Genomic DNA, 27,618 nt, shown 5'->3' on the forward strand with positions numbered 1-27,618 from the left:
ATTCCCATGGTCAGTACCTGGCCGGTGCTCCACTGTAAAGTCCATCCCCTGTAGGGAAATGGACCACCTAAGCAGTTTGGGGTTTTCACCCTTCATCTGATTTAGCCACAAGAGGGGCTTATGGTCGGTCTGAATCTTGAAGTGAGTGCCAAACAAGTATGGCCTCAGCTTCTTCAGGGCCCACACCACAGCAAAGGCCTCCCTCTCAATAGCTGACCAATTCTTCTCTCTGGGGGTCAACCTTCTGCTAATAAAAGCAATGGGTTGGTCTTGACCATCTACATTAAGTTGTGACAGCACAGCTCCCACACCCAACTCAGAAGCATCTGTTTGGACAATAAACTCTTTGGAGTAGTCAGGACTTTTCAGGATAGGTGCAGAGCACATGGCCTCCTTCAGGTCATCAAATGCCTTTTGACAGCTTACTGTCCACTGAACCTTTTTGGGCATCTTCTTGGATGTCAGATCATTAAGAGGAGTCACAATGGACCCATAGTTCTTAACAAACTTCCTGTAATACCCAGTCAAGCCCAAGAAAGCTCGAACTTGAGTCTGGGTGGTTGGAGGGGACCAGTCCTTGATGGATTGTATCTTACTCTCCAGTGGTTGAACTTGGCCTCCACCTACAAGGTGGCCCAAATATACAACCTTACTCTGCCCTATCTGGCACTTAGTAGCCTTGATAGTGAGGCCTGCCCTCTGCAGGGCCTCAAGAGCCTTCTTCAGGTGGATCAGGTGATCCTCCCAGGTGGAGCTAAAGACAGCAATGTCATCAAGATATGCTGCACAAAAGTCATCCAACCCAGTAAGGACTTGGTTCACCAGCCTTTGGAAGGTGGCAGGTGCATTCTTCAGACCAAAGGGCATCACCACAAACTGATAATGCCCACCTGGGGTTGAGAATGCTGTTTTGGCCTTAGACTCCTCAGCTAATCTGATTTGCCAATAGCCAGCTGTTAAGTCAAATGTGCTCAAAAACTTTGCAGAAGCTAGTTTGTCTATGAGCTCATCTGCCCTTGGAATAGGGTGTGCATCTGTCCTGGTGACAGCATTGAGTCCTCTGTAATCCACACAGAACCTCATCTCTCTCTTGCCATCTTTGGTGTGAGGTTTGGGGACCAGAACCACTGGGCTAGCCCAGGGGCTCTCTGAGGGTTCAATGACACCTAATTCCAGCATTTTATGTACCTCAGCCTTTATACAGTCCCTGACGTGGTCAGGTTGTCTGTAAAGTTTGTTCTTTACAGGCAGACTGTCACCAGTGTCCACAACATGGGTACACCAGTCAGTTTGACTAGGTATCAAGGAAAACATATGTGAAAATGATTGTAGAACCTGTCTACATTCAGTCTGCTGATGGGCAGTGAGGTTGCCTCCAAGGGTCACTCCTTCAACTGAGCCATCTTCAGGGTTCTGAGACAACAGGTCTGGGAGAGGGTCACTCTCTTCCTCCTGTCCCTCATCTGTAGCCATGAGCAAGCCCATGTCTGCCCTGTCAACATATGCTTTAAGCCTGTTAACATGGAGTACCCTGTGGGGACTCCTGGGAGTTCCTAGGTCGACCAAGTAGGTGACCTCTCCCTTCTTTTCCAGGATTGTATGGGGTCCAGACCATTTGTCTTGGAGTGCTGCTGGGGCCACTGGCTCCAACACCCATACCTTCTGTCCTGGCTGATACTCAACCAAGACAGCCTTTTGGTCATGCCAAGCTTTCTGTAAGGCCTGGCTTGCCTCAAGGTTTTTAGATGCCTTCTCCATATACTCAGCCATCCTGGAGCGGAGACCAAGTACATAGTCCACTATGTCTAGCTTAGGCTTTTTGAGAGGTAACTCCCATCCTTCCTTCACCAAACACAGTGGGCCTCTCACAGGGTGCCCAAACAACAATTCAAAGGGGCTGTAGCCAACTCCTTTTTGTGGGACCTCTCTGTAAGCAAACAGAAGGCAGGGTAGAAGGATATCCCATCTTCGCCTGAGCTTTTCAGGTAATCCTTTGATCATACCCTTTAGGGTCTTGTTGAATCTCTCAACAAGCCCATTGCATTGTGGGTGATAAGGGGTGGTGAACTTGTAGTTGACACCACATTCCTTCCACATAGCTGTCAAGTATCCTGACATAAAGTTGGTACCTCTGTCAGATACTACCTCCTTAGGAAACCCCACTCTGGAGAATACTCCCAGCAGGGCCCTGGCCACAACAGGTGCTGTAGTGGTCCTAAGGGGAATTGCCTCTGGATACCTGGTGGCATGATCCACTACCACCAGTATAAATCTGTGCCCAGATGCAGTGGGAGGATCCATGGGACCCACTATGTCTATTCCCACTCTTTCAAAGGGGACCCCCACCACAGGTAGTGGTATTAGGGGGGCCTTTGTTGTGCCACCTGATTTGCCACTGGCTTGGCAGGTAACACAGGAGCGACAAAACTCCTTTGTATCTTCATTCATATGAGGCCAGTGAAAGTGAGGGACAAGCCTGTCCCAAGTCTTGTTCTGGCCTAAGTGTCCTGCTAAAGGAATGTCATGGGCCAAGGTAAGAAGGAAGCCCCTAAATTGCAGAGGTATGACCAACCTCCTGGTTGCACCAGGCTTGGGGTCTCTAGCCTCTGAATAAAGGAGCCCTTCATCCCAATACACTTTATGGGTACCTTGAGCATTCCCAGCAGCCTCAGCAGCAGCCAGCTGTCTGAGGGGTTCAAGAGAGGGACAGGATAACTGAGCCTGCCTCAAGTCAGCCCTTGAAGGTCCCCCTGTCCCCAGAAACTCAACCTGATCAGGTTCAAGCTCTTCAGGGACAGTTCCTTCAGGGTCCTCTAGATCAGCTTCCTGGGAAGGCTGATCATCACTCTGAGGCAGGGGGGAAGGCACAGCCTTGACCCTCCTGTTCTTCTTCTTGGTAGGTGCTTGGTCCATTGTTCCAGGATCCAAGACCTGAGGTTCAGTGAGGCACTTTTTGGCCTGTGACCTGGTCACAGCAAGGACATGTGATGATATACCTAACATCTCTGCATGAGTCCTGTACTCCACTTCTGACCATAGAGAACTCTCTAGGTCATTGCCCAACAAACATTCTACTGGGAGGTCTGCACTAACCACAACCCTTTTGAGGCCAGTTACCCCTCCCCATGAGAAGTTAACAACTGCCACACTGTGTGAAGTAGTGGCATTGCTGGCATTGGTCACCAGGTAGTTCTCACCTGGTATGTACTGTCCAGGGTCCACAAAGCCTGGTGTCACCATAGTGACACTGGCACATGTGTCCCTGTAGGCTTGAGCCACTTTGTCATTAATTAAAGGAGTCTGTCTGTACTTGCCCAGGTTACTGGGGCTCACAGTCAGGGACAAATCAATGTCCCCATCACAGATCAAGACTGCCTGTGTAAGGGTTCTGTCTAAGTCAGAATCTCCTTCAGTTCCCATAGTGATTCCCACTACACCCTTTGTCTGGGGACCAACACTGCTAACAGTAGTACTGGGAGCAGGTGCCTTAGGGGCAACAGTGTTGGGGGCTCCACCCTTTTTGCAATCACTAGTCCAGTGAGTTGTATTTTTACAATGATTGCACCAGGGTTTCTTCTGACCTTCTTTCTTCTTCTTGGACTGTTGGGACCCACCCTCCTTAGCAGTAGTTTGGGGCCCTGTTGAAGACTTCTGGTCTTTAGGTTTCTGATCTCCACCCTTTTGGTCTGTCTTCTTCTGATCACCCCCTTGGCCCTGGTTCTGGTTCTTTTGCTTAACCCTGGTTCTGACCCATTTGTCTGCCTTCTTTCCCAATTCTTGGGGAGAGGTCAGATCAGAGTCAACCAAGTGTTGATGCAGTTGCTGGTTTTGACAGTTATTTAAAATCTGTTCTCTCATCATCAAATTATACAATCCTGTAAAATCAGATACCTTACTTCCCAGCAACCAACCCTCCAAAGCCTTAGTGGCACATTCAATGTATTCAGACCAGTCCTGAGTCTGTGTCTTTTGGGTGTCTCTGAACATTAACCTGTACTGCTCAGTGGTTAAGCCTAACCCATCAACTAGAACACTCTTCAGGACTCTGTAGTTTCTGACATCCTCTTCTCTAACAGTGAGGAGTCTGTCTCTGCCTCTTCCCTCAAAGGAGAGCCAGAGGATTGCTGCCCACTGATCTTCAGGAACCTGCTGTACTTTGCAGGCTCTCTCAAGAGCAGTTATCCACTTGTGGATGTCATCCCCACTTTTGTAGGGGGGCACAACCTTAGACAGGTTTCTATTGTCGAAAACCCTATCTTTGTCCTTAGGGACAATGCTGCCACCAGTGGGTATAGACCCACTCTCTTTATGCTGTCTAGCCTTGCTAAGTTTCTCTTCCATCAGGGCTACTTCTAGCTCCTGCTTCCTGATCCTCAGCTGGGCCTCTTGCATCTTGGCCTCATGTTCCCTCCTCTGAGGGGTGGTCATCCTTCTCCTGGAGTGACCTTGAGAGCCTCTAGAGCCATGGGAAGCATTGGAGTCACCTGAGCGATTCCTTTGCCTTCCCAGCCCTGTGTTAAGTCCACTGGGGAGATCCAGTGGGTTGAACCCACTGTCAGTCCCCAATAGCCTTGGTTTAGCTGGGCCAAGTATAACACTTGGCACTGGGCTAGTTCTCCCTTCATCCTCACTACTGTCAGTATCCTTTTCACTCTCATCCTCTGTGGTAGGCATCCCATCTAAGGGGTGACTATTGGGAAGGGGTACTTCAGTGGCATCTTTAGAAGGGGGGCCCCCTGTTCCTGTCCCTAAGGGGGCTAACTGGGAAGCTTTCTTGAGTGCTCTCTGATTCTCATCATTCTGTAAGAGCTCTCTGAGCTCAGCAGAGTTTGGGTTCTTGGGCTGTTTAAGGCCTCTAAGAGTTGCCAAATGCCTGAGCTCATTCTGATTAAGGGTAGCAAAGCTGGATGGTGCCCTCTGGGGGTCACTCTCAACAGAGATGGGTACAGTGGACCCCTCTGCCCCGGCCATTGCTCTTAAGTGTGGGTGGATGTGTTGCAATCTACCTACACTTGGGTTTACCTACTAAACCTATCTAGTAGTTGTAGTCAGGGTGTGCTACTCCCTTTGCTCTACAACAACTAAGTTCAGTAGAACTTAAGTATATCTAATCTTGTTTTATATGTACCTACAGGTACCTATGTGATCTTTCAATTGGTAACCAAGAGATTACAATGGTAAAACACAGCAAGCTCAAATCCAACCGCTGCTCACCAATGTGAGAAGTTGGCCTGGTATATGATGCTCACTAGTTAAAGTGATCACCTTGTACCATGCCAAGCAACCCTTATGGTGTGGTTGTAAGTCAACCTTTTCGGACTAGCTGCCCTAGTGGTAGCGTAGGCTAAGCAGTCTTTGAGGCTAAACTCGTGAAGCGTGTTAAGCCAGCTGTTTTACCAAATGCAACCCCCTTTTATACCAATGAAAGGACACCACACAGATATATATTCAAAATATATATGTATTTATTTCTCAAAGTAACCCCTAGTCTCTTTATGAGCACAGGAGCACAAATCGTCAAACAAGATTATCACAGAATACACAGAAGTTGCACTTTATATGGATAGGCCCTGGTGGCCACTCGAACCATATACTAAAATAGTGGTATAAGTACCACGAACAGAAAAGGGAAAAGGCCTAGGGCCTCTAGAATCGCTGGGCCTACAAGGAGCTAACGTCAGTTAGTGACCAGGAGGTCCACGGGTGGCGTGTGCAGAGCAAATAGTCACACGCGTGCTCCCATAGGTTTCAATGGGTGCGTAAAAAGTACAAAGTTACTGCAAAAGGAATCTTCCGGATGACCTAGGAACTTAAGATTTGGAACACAGGCACTAGAGATGTAATACTACACTTGGGCACAGGTGTGCCAGCTTTACCTCACCCACAGGAAGCGGGTGCATAGGCCTCGAAGTGCGTCGGGTTTCTTCTATCTGTTCCGTGGGGCCTGTAGACAAAAGTGCTGCAGGCGGTCGGTCGGGAAGAGATGCAGTGGATCCAAGAGTGGATCGGAGATGTTGAAGACCTGTAAGCAGAGGGGACAGTGTTCACAGTCACTAGCCAGTGACCAGCGTGGCACCAGGTGGGTACCAGGCGATGTCGGGTGCAAACAGGTGATGAGGGGTAGCTTGTCTCCGCAGCCACGTGGTCCCTGAAGGTCGACGACGTCCAGGAGTCGGCTCACGAGCTGTCCCACGCAGGCTCTCGCTGTCGGCGGTGTCGGCGACTTGATCGAAGCAAACAAGCCTTGGCAAAAGCAATTGCAGGAGGATTCGGAAATCAGCTGTTGGTTCTGACCAGCAAGGTCAGAGGGATTGCTCCTTTGGAGGGGAGCAAGGGCCAGTCTGGAGCAACCAGACCAGCGGTGTTTGTCGTAGATTTCGTCGCCAAAATGGCCACTAGCCAGCGGGCCAGCAACCGGTTAGGCGCGTCGAGTGGCAAAATGCAGAAGGGCCCCACGCAGATCGTGGAGATGCTGGAGGGCTCACCTTTGGTGCAGATGCTGCTCGAGGGTTGGGCTTCTCAGGACCCAAAGCACAACTTGGAGGGAGCCTCGGTTGTTGCACTGGTCAGCTTGTCGTAGTCGTTCCAAGATGGCTGGCTCCACGTGTCTCGGTGCCTCCACGGGTCTCCTCTTTTCAGGGACTGTGGATCGGGCGGTGAGAGGTCTGGAGGTCCAGGTCTTGTCAGTCTCTGGGCTCGGGCTCCGGCGGGAGGCGGCGGCAAAGCAGACGTTGATTCGCTGGATGGTGCTTGCGTTAGCAAGGTGGTCACTCCCTGACCACAGGGGAGATTTTCTTCAGTCTTCTGTGCAGCAGAATGTCGAAGTTCCCGTCTTCTTCTTAGTTTCAAGTTGATTCCAGGATGTCTGAAGTCTTAGGACACAGCTCCTACCTTTATTCGGATTCTAGGGGCCGGACTACCTGCTAGGTCCCTCCCTATGGGTGGGACCAGGAAGGGGGGTGGTTACACCCCCAATCCTTTGTCCAGCTCGCCCCAGGCCCGGGACTGGTGTGCCCCAGGACCGGTTTGAACTGGCATATGCCCCGAGGCTCCTTGTGAGCCACAGGCATGTCTGGTTTCTTTCAAGCCCTACCTGACCAATACACAAAATCCTGTCTGGGGTGGTGCTCGCACCTCCCCTGGCAGGAAACCCTTTGTCCACACCTCCCAAGCTGGAAGGACTCCCAGCAGCAGGAGGGCAGACTTGTGTCTGTGGTGGCAGCATCCATTTTGTGGAGCTGAGGCTATGTCTGATTTTACCCGGGTTTCAGGTACTGTACATGTCGTGTCCCTCTAGAAGGGTGGAATGCTAACCCCGTCGCCAGAATTGGCGAGGGGTTAGTATTCCAATTCGTATGACACCTTACTCGACATGTTTTGATAAAGCCAAACCAAAGATAGCATTTAACCGCGAGGTTCATAATGCACTTAAGAGTATATGGTATGACGATATCTGGAAACAGTAGAAGGAAGTTGTTCCGACCACTGCAGACAGGCTCAGCTCATGCCAGAGCACCATCTCACATGGAACCAAGCACTCTGCCTTCAGGATTGTTAAGGCCTGCTATAGGAGTGACTTATAGGTTACCAGGTGTTCCATTTAAGGTTAGGTATAGGTATACTACACCTAAGTAAGAGGTGATTACACCAACTTACCCCAGCTGAGTGATCAGCCAGTTGTGTCAAATTGTTAGGCCAAGCCTGGGGTGGCATAATACATGCTGCAGCCCTTGGCAGGCCTTGGGTACACCAATGCCCTGGGTACCTAGTGTACACTGGTACAGGGGCTGACAGGGTGATCCACTTCCAATTGGTTATGCACCTAGGGTGCATAGTTTTAATTTAGTAGAGAGAACAGCAGGCTGGGGGTCTGATTGGCAGGCCCACAGCCTCAATATGTCAAAAACCAGTGAAGCAAAAAGCAAAAATTTGGGGTGACCATAGGATAGCAGACCCTACTCTCCTACAGTCAGTGACATCACTCATGACATCACTGATGACATCATCCTTGTGATAGTGGCAGACCTCCTCTTCCCCTAATATAACCTTTGATACACACATTCAAAAATAGAAACTACAATGTTCAAAACAATGGACATACCAATACCAGTTACAACAATCTATTCAGTAATTCTAAGATACACATCCACTCATTCACCAACAGTCCTATACAGTCACTCATACATGTACTCACTCATCATATGTACTCACACACCTATACATCCTGTTACACAACGCCACTCATCCATAGTTACTCACACACAGTCACTCATGCTAATAAAGAATCAAACATCCATTTACTTGCATATACAGTTATACACACACACACCACCACACTTACTTCTACAGAAACTTACACATACTTAGTCTTTTAACCCCTTGTGTGCCCATGACGAGCTGGACTCGTCATGGAGCACAGTCGCGCTGGGGAATCCCTCTGGTGCGGGCACCAGAGGGATTCCCTTTTACTGCAAATAGCCTCGGGAGCTGGGGAAGAGCTTCCCCAGCTCCCGAGGCGCCCCCCCCCCCCTTTCACTGTAATGACGATCGGCGCGCACGTCGTGCCGACATCATTACAGTGAAAGTGAAACTGAAATGAGCCAAGAGGCTCATTTCAGGTTTCACTTTGTACGTGCTCAGGGGGCTATCTCAGCCCCCTGAGCACGTAGAAAGACGGGAGAGGTATCGTTGGAAAGGGGAGAATCGCCCCTTGCCAATGGTACCCCTCCCCAGTGGATCCCTGCTTGGGGATCGCCACAGGAGGGCAATCCCCAAGCAAGGATCCACCCACTAGACACCAGGGAGGGGGTAGCGGCCCCTTTTGCAAGGGCCTTTGATCCCCCCAAATAATTTGGGCAATATTTAGTCTTTTTGCCCCCCCTGGGGGGCAGATGGGGGCAGTAGCTCCCGATCTGCCCCCCTGGGGGGGCAAAAAGCCCACTAGACACCAGGGAATTTTCAAAAAAATAAAAATAGGGATGGGGGCTGCCCAAAACGGGCATGCCCATGCCCCCACCCCACCCCCCAATAATCAGTCTTTCTGCCCCCCGGGGGGCAGATGGGGCATTGGCCCCTAATCTGCCCCTTCGGGGGGGCAGAAAGCCCACTATACACCAGGGATTTATTTTCAGTTTTTTTTAGGGTGGGGGCTGCCCGAAACGGGCACGCCAATGCCCCCACCCACCCACCACCATTACAGCCTTTCTGCCCCCCCCGGGGGGCAGATGGGGCATTGGGAGGGAGGTATGGTTTGCATGGATCCCCCAACGTTTCCTTACCCTTAATGCCCTGCAAACCTCAAATTTAGCTGTAAAAATCAACTTTTTCACACATTTTTGTGTGGGAAAGTTGTGGCATCACCGGGCTGACACAAATTTCTACCACCCAGCATTCCCCCATGTCTCCCGAAAAAACGGTGCCTCACTCGTGTGGAAGGCCCAAGTACCCGCGACAGGCAAGGGCCCAAAACGAATTGAGGCGACATGAAAATTGCCTTCCTCAAAACGACCTGGCTTTGCAAGGGGGGTCACCTGGGTTTTTGGCCCGGTGCTTGGCGGCCACCTAGGGGAACCTACCAAACCCACACATTTCTGAAAACTAGACACCCGGGGGATTCCAGGGAGGTATGGTTTGCGTGGATCCCCCAACGTTTCCTGACCCAGAATGCCCTGCAAACCTCAAATTTAGCTGAAAAAATCACCTTTTTCTCACATTTTTGTGTGGGAAAGTTGTGGCATCACCGGGCTGACACAAAATTCCTACCACCCAGCGTTTCCCCGGGTCTCCCGATTAAAACGATGCCTCACTCGTGTGGGAGGCCCAAGTACCCGCCACGGGCAAGGGCCCAAAACGTAGTGAGGCGCACTACGTTTAGGACCCTTGCCTGTTGAGGCGCACTACGTTTTGGACCCCTGCCTGTCGCAGGTACTTGGGCCTCCCACACGAGTGAGGCACCGTTTTTATCGGGAGACCCGGGGGAACGCTGGGTGGTAGGAAATTTGTGTCAGCCCGGTGATGGGCCCAGGGGACCGCCACCCCCCAGGGCCGGCTCCTATAGTGTCCTGGGATGCCCACCCCCAGGACACTGTTTGCTATGAGAGGGCAGGAGTCTCCCGCCCTCCCATAGCAAACTTCTTTTGGATTTTGAAAGAGAGAGCAGGGAAACCTGCTCTCTTTCAAAATCCAAAACATATTGCTTTTCCACACGGGGCATGTTAGCAGCTCCCCATGTGGAAAAGCAATGCCGGCGCCCGAAGGGCGCGGAGAGCCGGCTGGGACCATGGGGGCGTTTTGGGCTCCCCCCACGGTCCACAACATATTTTATAAGCCCCGGGGTATGGGGTCCCCGGGGATAATATAAATTAGTGATAGGTGCTATTTTTTTTCAGCGCGGCACCCTGGTGTGTACGCGTTGGGTGTGCGATTCCTCTCGCGTAGGGTGCGCGATTCCTCTCGCGTAGGGTGCGCGATTCCTCTCGCGTAGGGTGCGCGACTCCAAACAAAAAAAAAATGCATTTTTTTGGGGATAAACATCAAGCTTATGTGTTTCGATCTTGAGTGGCTCTAAAAAGAGCCGTTGTGTTCATTGAGAGATTTTGGTACTTATAAGTAAGTACCTATACAGAGTCTAAAGTTGTTGAGGAAGACTCTGTTACCCTCATCAGTAAAATGTACACCATCTCTCCTATAGATGACTTGCATATTAAAACGCAGATTGTTGTTGTAGATGGACCCCATTCTATAGTCTCAGAGAAAAGCAGAAACAGATTTATTCACATGTTTCCTAGCTTTCTCAGTCTGTGGACAAAAAAGATTGGACCAGTTCCATTTCTGCCTTTGGCATATGTTAGAATAGACAAAGGCAGTTTGGGGGAAAAGTGACAAATTCTGCAAAGGTGTCCGTGATAAGCATTTCCAGACCTACCCCAGTCAAAGTGCCTAGGTCATTGCCACCAAGGTGCACAATTATGAGGTCAGGGTGTTAGAGATGCAAAAAGGATTTTACCAATGCAATCAATTGGTGCCACTTTAACACTCTCTGTCCAATCCATTTAATGTCTACATTTGGCAAACCTAGGTCTTTGTGAATGCCTTTGTTTTCTGCATATCTTCGGCTCCAGAAAGTATAGCGGTGTCCAACAATCCACACTCTAAGCATCTTGAAGGGAGGTCTGGATGCACTCAGATGGTCTCTGTAAATAAAACGGCAGTTTGAAAAGTAAGATTTTTCTAAAATGGTGGATAAGAAGCAGTTTTGAAAAAAGAAGAAATGATTGGTTGTTTGACAACATTCTACACTGAAAACTAGGGTGCATGTTTCTGTTTTTTAAACGCACGAGTCTTATTGGTTAACAAAAACTGATTGAAAGGAACATTATATAGAATAAGCTGATATGTTGAAAAGTCAAGCACACTTGCGGTTTTATTAGCAACATTGTGTGCTGAATTTGTGATCTGTGTGCTCAGTAAAGTGTTCCATGAACTGTTGCTATGGTAACAGGCAGAAGGCAGATTGGGGGTAGGGTTCAAATTTATGTCATTTTGAAAGTTTTGAAAAGTGTAACCAATAAAAATGTGTGTTTGATTTTGAATTAATGTGATTTGATGTTTACATGTATGTGTGTGCAAAATCAGAGGGAAACTTTGCCATGCTTTGGTTTTGCTGACAGGTGCACAGTGCAGAGATTCTGTATAAGAAAATCTGGTGTGTGACTGACATACTTCTTAATCTACAAAACAATTTGAAAGGTGAGTTATTTAATTGCGAGGGGATGTATGTGGTCCATTTTGATTTTAATCAGACTAATGTGTTTCTCCTGCTAAAGTGCAGGGAGTACTTTTTTTGTCTAGAATCTTATTGTCCGTGTGTGTGCATTTAGAAACCATTCTGAGCTAAGCATTTGTGTTTTTCATGTGTTTGCAGACAGATAATTGTGCTGTTTTCATGTTTTGGTAGAATTAGAAACCAGTCATTGCTTAAGTATTTGTAAAATGAGTCCGGGTTCTATGATACTGTGCAGTAGTAAAATATGTGGATTGTGTGTACTCCGTTTACCCATTCCAGACAAGAAAAAGTGTTTTGGTAATATGCAAGGGATAGTGTTTGTTGTCTAGAATCACACTGATAGTCTGTATGCATTTAGGAACCATTCTGAGAGAAGGGTTTGGGTACTTTGTCTTTTCATATACATAACTGGTTAAACTCTAATCATTGTCAGTACCCAAGTACTCATGCAGTGAGCCAGGCCTTAGCACATGGACTGCTTCAAACGTCTATCCACTATGCATGCAGACCTCTAACCACCTACACACTTGTCTTTCACACCTTCAATACCCCAGTCACTATTCATACAGTTCCCGCAAACACCCTGTCACTTCCCTTACACTTCTCCAGTGACCCATTCAGCACCATGTACTAATCCATTCACTTCGCCAAAACCCAACCACTTATAAATTCACTGAGGCACTCTCCTTGCAGTACTCTAACGATTCAGTCAGTACCCAAGTACTCATGCAGTGAACCATGCCTTTGCACAAGGACTGCTTCAAATACCTATCCACTATGCATGTAGTGGTCTAACCACCTTCACACTTAGGCTTCAGGCCTACAATTCCCCAGTCACTATGCATACACTCCAGCAAACACACTAACTGCTGTTTCAAACCCATAGTGACTTTCAGTACCATGTAGTAATCAATTCAGTAAAGTAAAACTCAACCAATTATGAATTCACCCAGTGTCTCTCCTTATAGTACTGTAATCATTCAGTCAGTAAGCATGTACTCATGCAATGAGGCAGGCTTTAGGGCATGAACTGCTTCAAAGTAGTATGCACTATGCATGTAGTGGTCTAACCACCTTCGCACTTCTGCTTCAGGCCTATAATTTCTTAGTCAGTATTTATATAAAATGTGTTTGTATAGTAATAGAAAAGTATAATTTATAAATATATTAATATACATTTATTTATGATTCATTTTTACAGAGACTGTTTATCACCATTAAAATAAAGTAATCCTGCCGGACAAAGTAAGAAAAAGAAAAGAACAGAAAAAGGACAGTTACTTGAATAAAAATCAACCACAAGTATTGGCTAAACAACATAATGTGGCTAAAAAGAAAAAATCTTCTGGTAAGATCACAAAGCAATTTATTAAAAATGTTTGTAGAACCAGACAGAATGTACAGAATGCTGAAACCACTGAATTCTTCAACTAGAAAAAATACTCAAAATAATAGGAAAAGCAAAAAAGCAAATGGACAGTCAGAGGACACGAAGTATGGTAAAAGAAGACAAAATCAGTATAAAGAAATACGCAAAAAAATATTTTACAAGAGTAGTACATAATTTGCTGAAAAATACGAAGAAATATAAAAAGAGAGCTCTATTTTATAAAAAGAAGAAGCATATTGAAACCATTGTTGAAAAGGCTTTTGAAGTAAAAAGGAAACTATTCATTTTAGTACTAAACAGAATTCGATCACTAGATAAACCAATCCATTTAATGTAGGCCAAAAGTAAGAGGAAAAGAGTAATTAACAGAACTAATTTTTGTGATTGTTTTTTGGGTGAATGGAAACGCAGTTCAAGTTCAGAGCCTTTCTTTAATGAAGAGAGTTATTTACAGAGCAATAATTTATTGCATGCAGTTGACACCAGTGGTCGAGCCACGCAGCCCCCCTCCCTCAATACATAAAGCCCCGGGGGTGGTGGTCCCCGGGGCTTGGGGGGGCCGTTGAACCCCCCCCCCCCCACAAATTATACTGTGAGGGCACCTCCCAATTTATATTGTAGCCCTGGGGGGGTGGTGGTCCCCAGGGCTGGGGAGCCCCTCTGGCCCCCCTTTAAATTTTAAAATATGGCCCCCGGGGGCTAATTATAAACAAAGCTCCGTTTTATTTATTTGATTTTTTTGCGACAGGATCCGCGCACCTTGCGCGCGCTTTGCAGTTTAAAAAAAAAATATATATATATATGGGGGCCCTGGGAGTCCTTCTGGGACCCCCTAAGTAGGTCTAGAGGGTCAGGGTATTTCTACCCTGGCCCCTTTATACGTTTTGCACACTTATTCCACAGACTTCTTCAGCCTCGCTTCTACCGAGGCACAAAATGGCTGCCAACAGTTCCTGGTTTCGTATGTTGACAACCACTTGACAGCCAATTAGCATTCAGCGCGTGATCGGGAGGGTGCGCCATAGATATACATGTACTTTTAACTGTAATTTTCTCAGGAACTACTGAACAGATTGACACCATTTAAGCAAAAGGCACGAGTCTGAACTAAGGACTACCTCTTTGCCAAATTTGGTGTAATTCCGTTCAGCAGTTCAGGCTGTACCTGCGGCTAAAGGTCCTATGGAAAATTGCATGGGGAAAACACGTTTTGGGACCCCCCTTTTTTCTCGGCTCCCGCTTGCCGAATCACCCCGTGACTTTCAGGATCGGAGCGGGCCAAAGGTTTTGAAAATTTCACGAAGATTTGTCAATCGGCGCCAAAGTTATTGGTAATAGAATGTTGTGGATTTCCTATGGAAAATAGGTCCTAACTATATTAAAAAAAAAACAACACCCACACACACACACCCCTTGTGGGGACTGTGTGTGAATACCTGCCTTGTGGGGACTAACCTTTCCCAATGTTTTTATAACACACTAATAACAGAAAAATGTTAAGAAAAAAATCATGAAACAGGATCCTGCTTCAAATTTGCAAATATATTGTTATTTAATCGTGTGCACAGCACCATCCTTGTGGGGACTTGAACACGTGCTACCATCCTTGTGGGGACCTAGTCTGTAACCCTATTTGTGATTGAATACAGTCGAAGGCACATGGCTAAATGTTTATTTTATCAATATACACAAACAACATTATAATCTATTCATATATGAATTGCTGCATATATACTAGGGGTGTATATTAAAGACAGATTATGTTAATGTGCCAGAACATATCATATCATATGCTTAAAGAAAGACACTTAAAGCTGCATGTAACCTATTTATTAGTGCTTAAAATCTTAGGAGATTCGGGAACTAACCCATAAAGAAATTAACATATGACACCAAGGAATATGGTCAAGTGAAACCCAGAGCTTCATTAGCTGCTTACATATTTATCTAAATAGATGTTCAAGTCCCCACAGAGATAGTGGGTGAAGATCATTGTGTTTAAGTCTCCATAGAAATAGTGTGTAGATTCAAAGCTTAAATCCCATAATAAAGAGTGTGAAGCTAATGATGTTCAAGTCCACACAGAGGTTGTGTGTAATTAATTATAGAAATGCTCAAGTCCCCACAGAGATGGTATGTTATTATAGAGATGTTACAGTCCCCACAGAGATGGTGTGTTATTATGGTGATGTTCAAGTCCCCACAAAGATAGTGTTATTATAGCTGTTTAAGTCCCCACAGAGAGAGTGCATGAAGGTGATTGTGTGTAAGTCCTCATTAAAATAGGGCCCGATTTACAAAGGTAAACTTGAACAAAAAGTCTAACTTTACTACTTTTTAGTATTCATAAAAGTAAATTTAGACTGAAACTCTAACTTTACTACTTTTCACTCACCCCCAGTCACAGATCTGGTTTGATTGCATCATCGGGATTAAGGTCGGTTGGCAGGGCTGGGACACATCTGATTGTTTTTAAGGAAGTGTATGACTGTGTTTTTAAATCTGCCAATGCTTATCCTAATGATCGCTATTTTTAACTCATTGCGTGTTTTGCACAAAATCTACTTCATTGTTACCCCCGCCCTCATTTACAGCAGTTCACTCGCCTGAGCTTACGTTTCCGGTCCGTCACGGCTACCTGTGCCGATTGTACGGAGAAACGCGCCAGGCTTACTCACTCTATCCTCCAGAACCACCCCCACTTCATGCTGATTGGCGGGCTGCTTGGCGGGATTGTGGGAAGATAAAAACGGGAGGCTGTGTTCCGCGCAGTTGGCAGGGCTGGGACACATCTGATTGCTTTTAAGGAAGTGTATGACTGTGTTTTTAAATCTGCCAATGCTTATCCTAATGATCGCTATTTTTAACTCATTGCGTGTTTTGCACAAAATCTACTTCGTTACCCCCGCCCTCATTTACAGCAGTTCACTCGCCTGAGCTTACGTTTCCGGTTCGTCACGGCTACCTGTGCCGATTGTACAGAGAAATGCGCCAGGCTTACTCCCTCTATCCTCCAGAACCACCCCCACTTCATTCTGATTGGCGGGCTGCTTGGCGGGATTGTGGGAAGATAAAAACGAAATGCTCTCATGAACGCGCAGCGGACGCGTGCAGAGGACGCGCGCAGCGGGCGCGCCGATTGCGCGTCGAAGGCGCGCTTAAGGCAAGCCCGTCTGCGCGTGGCCGTTCAGGGCCAGGGACCACTCCTAATGCCCATTTTTATAAGCGTTCCTACCCGCCTTGGGTATTGAAAGCGTGGCAGGACAATTTTCAAATCCCCGAGGATACTAAACGTACTCTTGAAAAAGAGGCAATTTACTTACACCGCACTGACTTCCCAGAACTTGTTCTGGATAATCACTCCAGGGAAAATATATTGCGACCCTCCATCACTTCTTCTAAGGCCCTGGTAATCACAGGTCTTACAGTTTGCTATTTAAATACCCGCTCTCTGGTGAAACATCAAGCTGAAATTTCCCTGTTGCTACAACTAGAAGCCCCAGATTTACTCCTATTAACAGAAACTTGGCTAACCGATGATTCCGCCCCAGACATTCTAGCAGCCGTCCCTGATGGCTACTATATCCTTCGCCATATCCTTCAGGCTAACCGCCCTCTGGGGAGAGCCGGAGGCGGGGTCGCTGCTATTATTCGCAAGGAACATCAGTTTTCTAGCTTAGAGGCCACTGGTCTGTTTCTAACGGATTTTTTGATTTTAAAATTTGATTCCCCTCTGTCACCTTTTATCTGTGCTCTCTTCTGTCGACCCCCCGGTAACATGCCCAACTTTCCACAAGCACTGGGAGAGACGATTTCTCATCTTGCCATCAACTATGCCAGAATTCTCATAATCGGAGACTTTAATTAGTGGCCCTCCGACAATCGGGAGAGTCTTAGTTCGAGAGAATTCACTGACTTACTTACAGGGATGAATTGTACTCCCCATGTGAGGACAGCCACCCATATAAAAGGGCATATCTTGGATCAAGTTTGGACCTCAAATTTAGAGATCTCTACCCTTTCAACATCCCCGTGCGCATGGTCTGATTACTTTTTGATTAAATTTACTCTCCGATGTATCCCCCCTCCTAAACCCCAACAAATCGAGAACCAACTATCTAGGAACTGGCGACTAGCAGACCTGGACCAGTTCCGGTCATGCCTGAAGAGCTCTGCTCCCTCTGGCCTAGAAGATCTCCAGACTCGGGCAATAAGTATTGAACTCTGGCTGAAGTCAGCTAGTGATCAAGTCGCCCCTCCCCCAAAAAAAATCAAGACTGTGAAACCTTACGATGCTCAGCGTTGGTTCTCGGAAGATCTCAAATTAAAGAAACTGGAACTCAGACAAGCTGAACGTCAATGGCGCTGCCATTATCTTTCAGAAAAAAAAGTTCTTTATTTAGCCCTGATGAAAGAATACAAAAATTTGATTACTCTTACCAAGACTAATTACTTTTCGCAAAAAATAACGGCCTCCAATAAATCCAAAGAGATCTTTGCTATAGTTAATCAACTCTCAAAACCCGATAGTCATGCCTAAACCTGATCCCGCTCAAATTCTATGTGATTCTCTAAACTCCTTTTTCATTATGAAGATAGCTACTATTAAGGCTAGTATCCCTCTCGCGGCTATTGTCTCTCATGATCCCAATAGCAAGCGGAGCCTACATCATCTCGACCGCATCCCCTCTATCTCCGAGGAGACCTTCTTAACACTGCTAAATAGGGTTACCTCAGGTTCTCCTGGATTGCTGTCCCCCCCCCCCCCCATATATTCTCCGGGAAGCATTCACCATATGCCCAGACCCTCCTAGATCATTTTTAAACAACTCGTTGGAGCAAGGTACAGTTCCAGTCTCCTTCAAAAGAGCTGCAATCATTCCATTTCTGAAAAAAACGGGCGCTGATCCTGCAGTTCTCAGCAACTATCGTCCCATCTCTCTGCTACGCTATCTGGGCAAGGTTCTAGAGACCCATGTAGCCAACTGCTTGAGCTCCTTTGTCGAACAGTCTCAGATCCTGGACTCCCACCAGGCCGGATTCAGACCTGCTCATTCGACCGAGTCAGTCATCCTCTCAGTTGTGGATGTGCTCAGGGAGGGGGCTGACTCTAGCACTCCTCAAGCCCTGATTCTTTTGGATCTATCGGCAGCATTTGACACAGTCGATCACGATGTCCTGATCGACCGTGTCGCCAATGCTGGAATCCGTAGCATGGCCTTGGGGTGGCTCTCCTCCTTTCTGAGAAACCGGTCTCAAGCGGTGCGCCTCGCTGGTTTTTCTTCAAAAAAAAGGGACATCACCTGTGGGGTTCCCCAGGGCTCCTCTCTTTCCCCGCTCCTTTTCAACCTCTATCTTCTTCCCTTAATCCACTCACTGAGGAAAAAAAAGGTTGAAATTTTCAATTATGCAGATCTTCAATTGGTGTTCAATATTAATACCTCTGCCTCATCTGAAGCCAACGTCCAAGACACGAGGGTGTTCGTTAGTGACTGGATGAACAACAATCAGCTGAAGCTGAATCCCGATAAAACGGAGCTGATCTTGACAGGAGGTACCGCAAACCCTTGGCATTCTAATTTTTGGCCCCCTAAACTCGGTACTCCTCCTACGCCTACGGCCTCCGCCAAGAGCCTGGGGATCATTATCAGTAATGATCAATCGATGAAGGCTCAGATCGGCTCGGTGGTTTCAGCTGGCTTCTTTCAGTTGCGCAGACTGAAGAAGATTAGTAGATTCTTGAGCAGGGAGGCTCTGACCCTGGCCACCCTTGCCCTTGTGATCTCTCGCCTGGATTATGCCAATTCATTGTATGTTGGCATTCCAGCCTATCAACTCAAGCGCCTCCAACTGGTTCAGAACCAGGCAGCTAGGCTGATTTTCTCACAGCCTAAATGGCATCATGTTAGTCCTCTCATGAAAAACCTACACTGGCTCCCAGTGAGTATGCGCGGTCTCTTTAAGATGGGTTGTACCATTTTCAAAGCTCTACAAGGCATTGGTCCGATCTTTATCTCGGCGCGTTTGTATCGCTATACCCCCTCCCGTAATCTTAGATCCTCCCATCTAAATTTGTTGAAAGTCCCTATAGCTAAGCGAAAGAAGCATGGTGGACTAAGATTCTCCGTTCTCGCCCCACAATTCTGGAACTCCCTTCCGGCTGAGATCAGGTCCTTGACTTCCTTGGCCCAATTCAGGAAACCGCTTAAGACTTGGTTGTTCACGCAGGCCTACACCGATTAAAGCTATCCTTCTGCTCACTGCTGTGACCTTTCCCTGAGCGCCAAGAAACCGTTGGTGTATGTGCGCTTAACAAATATTTTTAACATAACATAACCTCGTTCTTTGGCTCACTTCGCCACCCCAGTTCAGACCCAGCTATATGCAAATCATACTTGACCCTGTGCCTCATGGCACCCCCTGGTGCTTCAAGTCGAAACAGAGCTTGCGTTTAATTACAGGAATGCTCAAGTCCCCTCAAAGATGGTGTGTTATTATAGCGATGTTTAAGTCCCCACAGAGATAGTACATGAAGATGATTGTGTTTCAGTCCTCATTAAAATAGTCCGATTCACATTGGTAAACTTAGACAAAAAAATCAAACTTTACTACTTTTCAGTTTCAACAATGTAAACTTAAATCAAGTCTAACTTTGCTACTTTTCAATATTCACAAAGCCCCATACAGAGAATGCGAAGCTGATGATGGTCAAGCCAAAACAGAGCTTGGGTGTAATTATAGGACTGCTCAAGTCCCCACAGAGATAATGTGTGACTATAGTATTACCACGGTCGCCAAAGAGAATGTGTGTGATTATAGACATGCCCAGGTCCCCACAGAGATAGTGTGTGATTATAGAGATGTCTAGGTCCCCACAGAGATAGTGTGTGATTATAGACATGCCCAGGTCCCCACAGAGATAGTGTGTGATTATACACATGCCCAGGTCCCCACAGAAATGGTGTGTGACTATACTATTACCATGGTTGCCAAAGAGAATGTGTATGATTACAGACATGCCCAGGTCCCCACAGAGATAGTCTGTGATTAATGGGATGCACAGGGATAGCACACAGAGATAGTGCATGATTATAGTCATGTACAAGTCCTCACAGATATATTGTGCTATTACACTGATGTTTAAGTCCCCACAGTGATAATGTGTGATTACAGTCATATTCAAGATGGGTATGGTGAAGAACCCATACAGATCATATTAGTCTGGTGGGTTATTAAATTAATGAATCCACTTGAGGGATATGTGTTTGACCACTCTCACATGTTTGAATCCTTGTGCTACCACTCAGCCTTTATTCCTTCCAAGGTCTATACAATAAGTAATATTTACTTGGATAACAAAAAACATATGGTATTCAGCAACCAGATACCCTCAGGTGTGAATGTGCACTTTATATATGCACGAGATGATATGATGTGATAATAGTGGTACTCAAGCCGCCACTAGAGAGAGACTGAAATTATCCCATATCTATGAATCCCACTTCAAATGCAGCATTAACTGATTTAAACTGTGTTCATCCAGGAATGTTTACACTTCCTTAACCCCTTCTGTGCCCATGACGAGCTGGACTCGTCATGGAGCACAGTCGCGCTGTGCCCATGACGAGTCCAGCTCGTCATGGCACCCACCCACGGGGGAAGCGCTGGCGCTCCACCCGTGAGTGGTCGATCTTTTTTTTTTTTTTACTGGGAAGACAGGGGAATACCTCCCCCCGCGTCATCCATGACGTCAGCGCGGCTCGCGCGCGGACGTCATTGGAGGTTTCCCCTTTGCTCTCCGAGGCGCAGGCAGCCATTTGCTTCCTACGCGTCGGAGAGTAAAGGTTAGTTTTGGGGCTGGGGAAGGGGGATTTTTGCATCGGTGGGTTTGTGTTAGGGTGGGGGCACTATGGAAGGCCCAGGCATGCCAGAGGCTCGGCTTCGTTCGTGTGTGCCTGTTGTTGTTGCTTCCCTGTGAAATGGATCCAAATTTGAAAAACGCTCGTCTTTCTAGTTGCTTCCCTGTGAAATGGATCCAAAAATGCAGAGAAATGCCCTTCTTTTTAATTTTTCAAATCCAAAGTGCAGCAGCATGATTTTTGCATCGGTGGGTTTGGGTAAGGGTGGGGGCACTTTGGTATGCCCAGGCATGCCACGAGGCTCGGCTTCGTTCATGTGTGCCTGTTGTTGCTTCCCTGTGAAATGGATCCAAATTTGAAAAACGCTCGTCTTTCTAGTTGCTTCCCTGTGAAATGGATCCAAAAATGCTGAGAAATGCCCTTCTTTTTAATTTTTCAAATCCAAAGTGCAGCAGCATGTAGAGAAATAGAATTTCTCATATGAGAATTAAATACCTAACTAATAGCAAGACAGAGGGGTTGCAAAGTGGCCAGATTGTTTTTTTTTACATCACTTTACAGAGTTTGCCAGTGAAGTGCTACTTTCATTTTCTCGTCTTTCTTTGAAGAGCATTGTTGTTTCCAGGTTGGGAGAGTGTACCATTCCTGGAGGTACTGCAATACCTGGTTGATGGGTGGATTGGAAAACACAATGTGTACCATGGCTCTGTGTTTATGGATGTGGTCTTTTTATACCATACTGCTTACGTTTTGTAAGGATGTAAGCAATGGACAGTGAAACGGTTCCGTTCAGGGCCCTCTAGTCATGTCCATAACTTTCAGGTGAAACCACTCGCTGATTTCTGAATAGTTAGTGAGAGATCGTTTAGATAACCGTGTTGTTTCTGCTTACAATTCACATGCTTTGCATTCCCTATGAGTGGCTGCTTTTTTTTTTTTTTTTTTAGGCAGCATATTACTCTTATCAAGTACATAATTTGAATTGAGCCATATCCAAGTGTTTATAGCGGGCACAATTAGGTTATAGCTGAAGGCAGTGCGAGTTTCTTTCAGTGGGCAAGTATGGTGTTCAGTGGGGATGTGGCACTATGGCCAGAGCTGTGGAATTTGGAACTGGGGAACCGGGTTCAGCATTCATGACCAGTCCACCACACCACTGTACTGAGGGAGCACATTCCCATGCTAGACCGTAGAAGGCCCCACTAGACCTTAGAAGGCTTGATGTCTTAGCACAAGCAGGTGTACCCTAGTGGTGTCAATTGTAGGTTAACCTTGAATGCCTGTCCACCACAATCCATACTGAAGTTCATCTCCAATCTTGCGGGTAGGCCTACGAAGCAGCACACCCTAGAGCAACAGTGATCCAGTCGCTGTGACTGTCACTGAGGTCACATGAACCTTGAGCAGGTTAGGGCGATGCGAACGGTGTGACCTCACTGGATACCTATTTCGGGTGGGTGTTTGCATTGTGCTGAGGGGATTACCAGGTAATTATTCACGCAGCTCTCTGATGGATGTCACATGAGGTAAAATACTGCAATAAATGGCAGACACTCTGAAAACAAGAGCAAACGTTATGTTGCATGAGGCAATGGTGGTAATTGTGCATGTATCAAAAGCAAACAAAATACAAGAGGTAGCAAACACTACGTTACAAGAGGAAAAGTGACATGTGTGCAAGTTACAAAAGAGTACAAAGTACAAGTAGAGGTATAAAAGTGCAATAAATGGCAGACACTCAAAACACAGGAACACACTGGGAAGGCACTTCTACGGGCATGGAGAACAGAATTTACTATAATGTAAAGACTTCCTTCAGACAATAGAGAGGGTGTGAATTAAGTTTGGAACTATCTTTGCAGGAGGAGAACTTTGAGGTCAGTTTTGAAGGACTGGGAAGAGGGAGGGGGTGGTCCGGAGCTGAGGCTGAGTTCCAGATTCTCGCCGCGTTGCTTGTAAAGGATTGGGCCATCGATCTTTCCTTCTTGAAAGTGGGAGGTTCAAGTAATAAATTTTGCGCAGTACGTGATGGTCTAGAGCATTATATGCATATGTGACAAAGTTTTTTTCTTCTTTTTATTCTAGTCTAAAGCTTTTGATTCCTGATTCCAGTTTCGACAGTGGTTGTTCTGCAGTTTTGTGTAGTTACATTGTTTTGGTAAGAATTTTGTTGTTGTTGTATTTACTCCAAATGAGTAATATTGTAATGTCTAAATGAATTTTTTTGTAAGTGATGTCATAATGGCAGCATATTTAGTTAGTGGTTTGAGCATGAAATTCTTTGCAATGTGTTTTGCATAGTCTTATGTGTAATTGCTTTTCTCTTTCTTTTTTTAGTGGGATATAGTTGATCCATACTGTGTCTGTACAGAGTAGGTGGTGGTGAGTAGTTTAGCTGCCTCTGGCAAGTGAGTGGTATTGTTTTGGAGTGTATATGAGTTTTTGATAAAGGTGCTTTTTGTTTATTACTTATTTTACAAAGTGTTTGTTGTTGTTGACTTGTTTGATAAGTTATCTTTATTAGTAAGCAGTATGGCTAGCCGTAGAATGACTGCTCAACAGGTGGTTGGTATGCTTCTTGAATCTTCCTCTGAGCATGATTATGAGACTGACCGTGCGTCTGAGGGAGAGGAGGGAGGGGAAGATTCTGGCAGTGAGTTTTCTCTCAACATGGAATCATCAGATGATGAAGGTACTCTCAGTGCAGATGAAGGTACTCTTGGTGTGGATGAAGCAACTCTCAGTGCGGATGAAGTGCCAAACGTAGTGATGCGACATCAACATTGCCTATCCAAAAAAATGTTTGGGCCCTTGCCTGTCGTGGGTACTTGGGCCTCCCACACAAGTGAGGGACCATTTTTACCGGGAGACCCAGGGGAACGCTGGGAGGTGGGAAATTTGAGTGAGCCCGGTGATGCCACAACTTTCCCACACAAAAATGTGTGAAAAAAGTGTTTTTTTTCAGCTAAAATTGAGGTTTGCAGGGGATTCTGGGTAAGGAAACGTTGGGGGATCCACGCAAGCCATTCCTCCCTGGAAGCCCCCGGGTGTCTAGTTATCAAATGTATGGGTTTGGTAGGTTTCCCTAGATGGCCGCAGAGCACCGGGCCAAAAACCCAGGTGACCCCCCCTTGCAAAACCAGGTGGTTTTGAGATAGGCAAATTTGAAGTCACCTCACTACGTTTTGGGCCCTTGCGTGTCGCGGGAACTTAGGCCTGCCACACAAGTGAGGCACCATTTTTACCGGGAGACCCAGGGGAACGCTGGGAGGTGGGAAATTTGAGTGAGCCCGGTGATGCCACAACTTTCCCACACAAAAATGTGTGAAAAAAGTGTTTTTTTTCAGCTAAAATTGAGGTTTGCAGGGGATTCTGGGTAAGGAAACGTTGGGGGATCCACGCAAGCCATACCTCCCTGGAAGCCCCCGGATGTCTAGTTTTCAGAAATGTATGGGTTTGGTAGGTTTCCCTAGATGGCCGCCGAGCACCGGGCCAAAAACCCAAGTGACCCCCCTTGCAAAACCAGGTGGTTTTGAGATGGGCAATTTTGATGTTGCCTCACTACGTTTTGCGCCGTTTCCTGTCGCGGGCACTAGGCCGAACCACACAAGTGAGATACCGTTTTTCTCGTAAGACTTAGGGGAACGTGGGGTGGGTGGAAATTTGTGGATCCGCGCAGATTCCGGAACTTTCCACGACAGAAATGTGGGGAAAATGTGTTTTTTTGACAATGTTTTAGGTTTGCAAGGGATTCTGGGTAACAGACCCTGGTGGGAGGCAGTCAAGTCACCCCATCCTGGATTCCCCTGGGTGTCTAGTTTTCAAAAATGTATAGGTTTGCTAGGTTTCCCAAGGTGCCTGCAGAGCTAGGGTTCAAAAACTACAGCTAGACATTTTGCCAAAAAAGGGTAATTTTTCACTGCGAAATTGAGGTGTGACCACGTTGCGTTTTGCGCCGTTTCCTGTCACGGGCACTATGCCTACCCACACAAGTGAGGTACCATTTTTATCGGGAGACTTAGGGTAATTCAGATTTGTAAAGGAACTGTTATTATCTATTGACTTTCGATGCATTTCTGCCTTCCAAATGAAAGACATTGTGTAAAAAAATAAGTCATTCTAAAAAATGACTGATAATTCTCATGCTAGTATGAGTATTCCCAATTTCAGAAATGTGCAAATATCTACTTTTTCTAAACTCTATAATTTGTTCCCATTTCAGAAATACATAGGTGTCTTTCATACCGATTTTTCCATGTACACATTTTTACAGAATAATTACTATATACCCGGTACATAATAAAAAAACATTGCAAGTTGCTGCTCAGTTTTTGGCTCTGGGCTCGTCGGGTTCTTGTTGAACCTACAAGTCCTATATATCCCCACAACCAGTAATGTCCAGCGGATGCAACGGTATATTGCTTTCAAAGAGCTGTCATAATTAGAAGAAGTTACAGGTGAAAACGTTGACACAAAAGGCTGTTTTTTTTTCAACTAATTTTCAATTTATCCTATATTTAACTGTTTGTTTCTATAAAAAAAACCTTGATGGATCTACACAAATGACCCCTTGCTGAATTCAGAATTTTGTCTTCTTCTCGAAAATGTGTAGCTTTCCAGGATCCATTATTGCTTTTGTACCCATTTCTGTTATTAACTGGAAGGAGGTCAAAAGCACAAAAAATAGCAAAAATAGGCTATGTCCCAGAAAAATGCCAAAACTGTGTAAAAAATGTTGGGTTTCTGAGAAAAGTCTGGTATCCCCAAAATGCTGGGAAAATGGTGATTTCAACCTCACAAACCCTTTTTTGATAACATTTGCAGGGAAAAACCCAGATGCTTTCATTTGCAGCCCGTTTTTCCAATTTCTCCGAAAAAAACAAAATTTTGCTGTATTTTGGCTCATTTCTGTGACGCCTCCAGGGGAATCCACAAACCCTGAGTACCTTTAGACTCCCCATGATGTTGGAAGAAAAGGACTCAAATTTGGCGTGGATACCTAATGTGGTCAAAAAGTTACAGGGGCCTAAGCGCGCACTACCCCAAATAGCCAAAAAAAGGCTTGGCACAGGAGCGGGAAAAGGCCTGGCAGCGAAGGGGTTAAAAGTCCAAGTATCTGAGTTCTCATTTTCTTTTCTAGCCCCCATCTTATCAATTCTAGTCTCCATTAAGAAGATAAAACTGTATGTCTGATTGCAATAAACTCCTCATACTGATTCGTTCTGACACTTTAGGATTATTACAATAGAGAAATCGATTTAAGAACTGGCCATCTTTATAATTTTTGTCTCTATAATTCAAAAATGAAATGATCCTCTCCTCACAAAGCTCTTCTTTCTCTCAAAGTATTCCTTCTACACCCTCTTGGAGCTCTTTCTAGCTAACCAGGCTCACACTCTATGAATATATATATATATATATATATATATATATATATATTCAATGAAAAAAACATAGGTTTCATGGGTGTTATAGTTAGCTGGACTTTTCACTTGTACCAAACCATTGAAATTCCCCCGTTATAGTTAGTTCAGCTAACTATAACTCGCGCGCCCGCAATGCACTGCTGATGACGTCACATATTACATCACTCATGACATGGTCAGTGACATCACTCATGACATCACTGATGACATCTCAAATGACATCACTGATGACATCATCCAGTGAATGTGTGTTTTTCTGTAAATTAAATATGTTTTATATATGTATATCTCAAGGTCGATGGAAGAATAAATGGGTATATAAATGTCTAAATGGATGATTTGTTTTTGAAAACTTTATTGTGTAACTGACTGATGAAGTGTATCTTAGTGAATACATGGCTTAGTGAGTAATGTTTAAATATGTAAATATCTGTATCAGTCTCTCACTTTGTGTATAAGTGGCTGCATGGGTTGGTGAGTAGCTACATGGGTGTCTATATAGGTTATTAGTTGGTTTTTTGAGTATCAGTCTGAGTGTCTGCATGGTTCGGTGGGGGTTATTACGTAGTGCATAGGTGCATGAATGAGTGATTCACTCTTTGTATGTGTTGAAGACAGCATGTGTGCAGGACTGTATGGGTGGATGTGTGTGTATGGGTGCGTTAGTGAGTGAATGACTGTCTCAATAGTGTCTTTATGAGTAACTACATATGTTTTAAACTAGTATGTGACTATTGGTGTATATAAGTGAGTATATGTGAGTGAGAGATTGAAAGAGTTCCTGTATGAATAAGTATGTGTTTCTATAAGTGATTGGTTAAAAGACTAAGTATGTGTAAGTTTCCGTAGAAGTAAGTGTGGTGGTGTGTGTATAACTGTATATGCAAATAAATGTATGTTTGATTCTTTATTAGCATGAGTGACTATGTGTGTTTGTAACTCTATGGATGAGTGGCATTGTGTAACAGGATGTATAGGTGTATGAGTACATATGATGAGGGAATACATGTATGAGTGACTGTATAGGACTGTTGGTGAATGAGTGGATGTGTATGTGGATCTTAGAATTTCTGAAGAGGTTGTTGTAACTGGTATTGGTATGTCCATTGTTTTGAAAAGTTTAGTCTCTATTTTTGAATGTGTGTATCAAAGGTTATA

The 27,618-nt window shown here is 45.6% G+C and overlaps 1 protein-coding gene across 3 annotated transcripts in view; it reads left to right on the forward strand.

Moving 5' to 3' along the window:
- LOC146871072 (sortilin-like) overlaps positions 1-27,618 on the forward strand; it is a 947,375-nt gene that overhangs the window by 91,253 nt on the left and 828,504 nt on the right. Inside the window, exon 2 of one of the 3 annotated variants that reach the window (XM_085650261.1) lies at positions 12,987-13,133. The exons of the other annotated variants lie outside the window; for them this stretch is intronic. Within the exon in view, the coding sequence (XP_085506387.1) occupies positions 13,107-13,133 (27 nt within the window). The 5' untranslated portion in view covers positions 12,987-13,106. The remainder of the gene's footprint in view (positions 1-12,986; positions 13,134-27,618) is intronic. 3 annotated transcript variants of the gene reach the window in all.

This window comes from Triturus cristatus, chromosome 1_1, assembly GCF_964204655.1.
Source record: "Triturus cristatus chromosome 1_1, aTriCri1.1, whole genome shotgun sequence".
Lineage (NCBI taxonomy): Eukaryota > Metazoa > Chordata > Amphibia > Caudata > Salamandridae > Triturus > Triturus cristatus.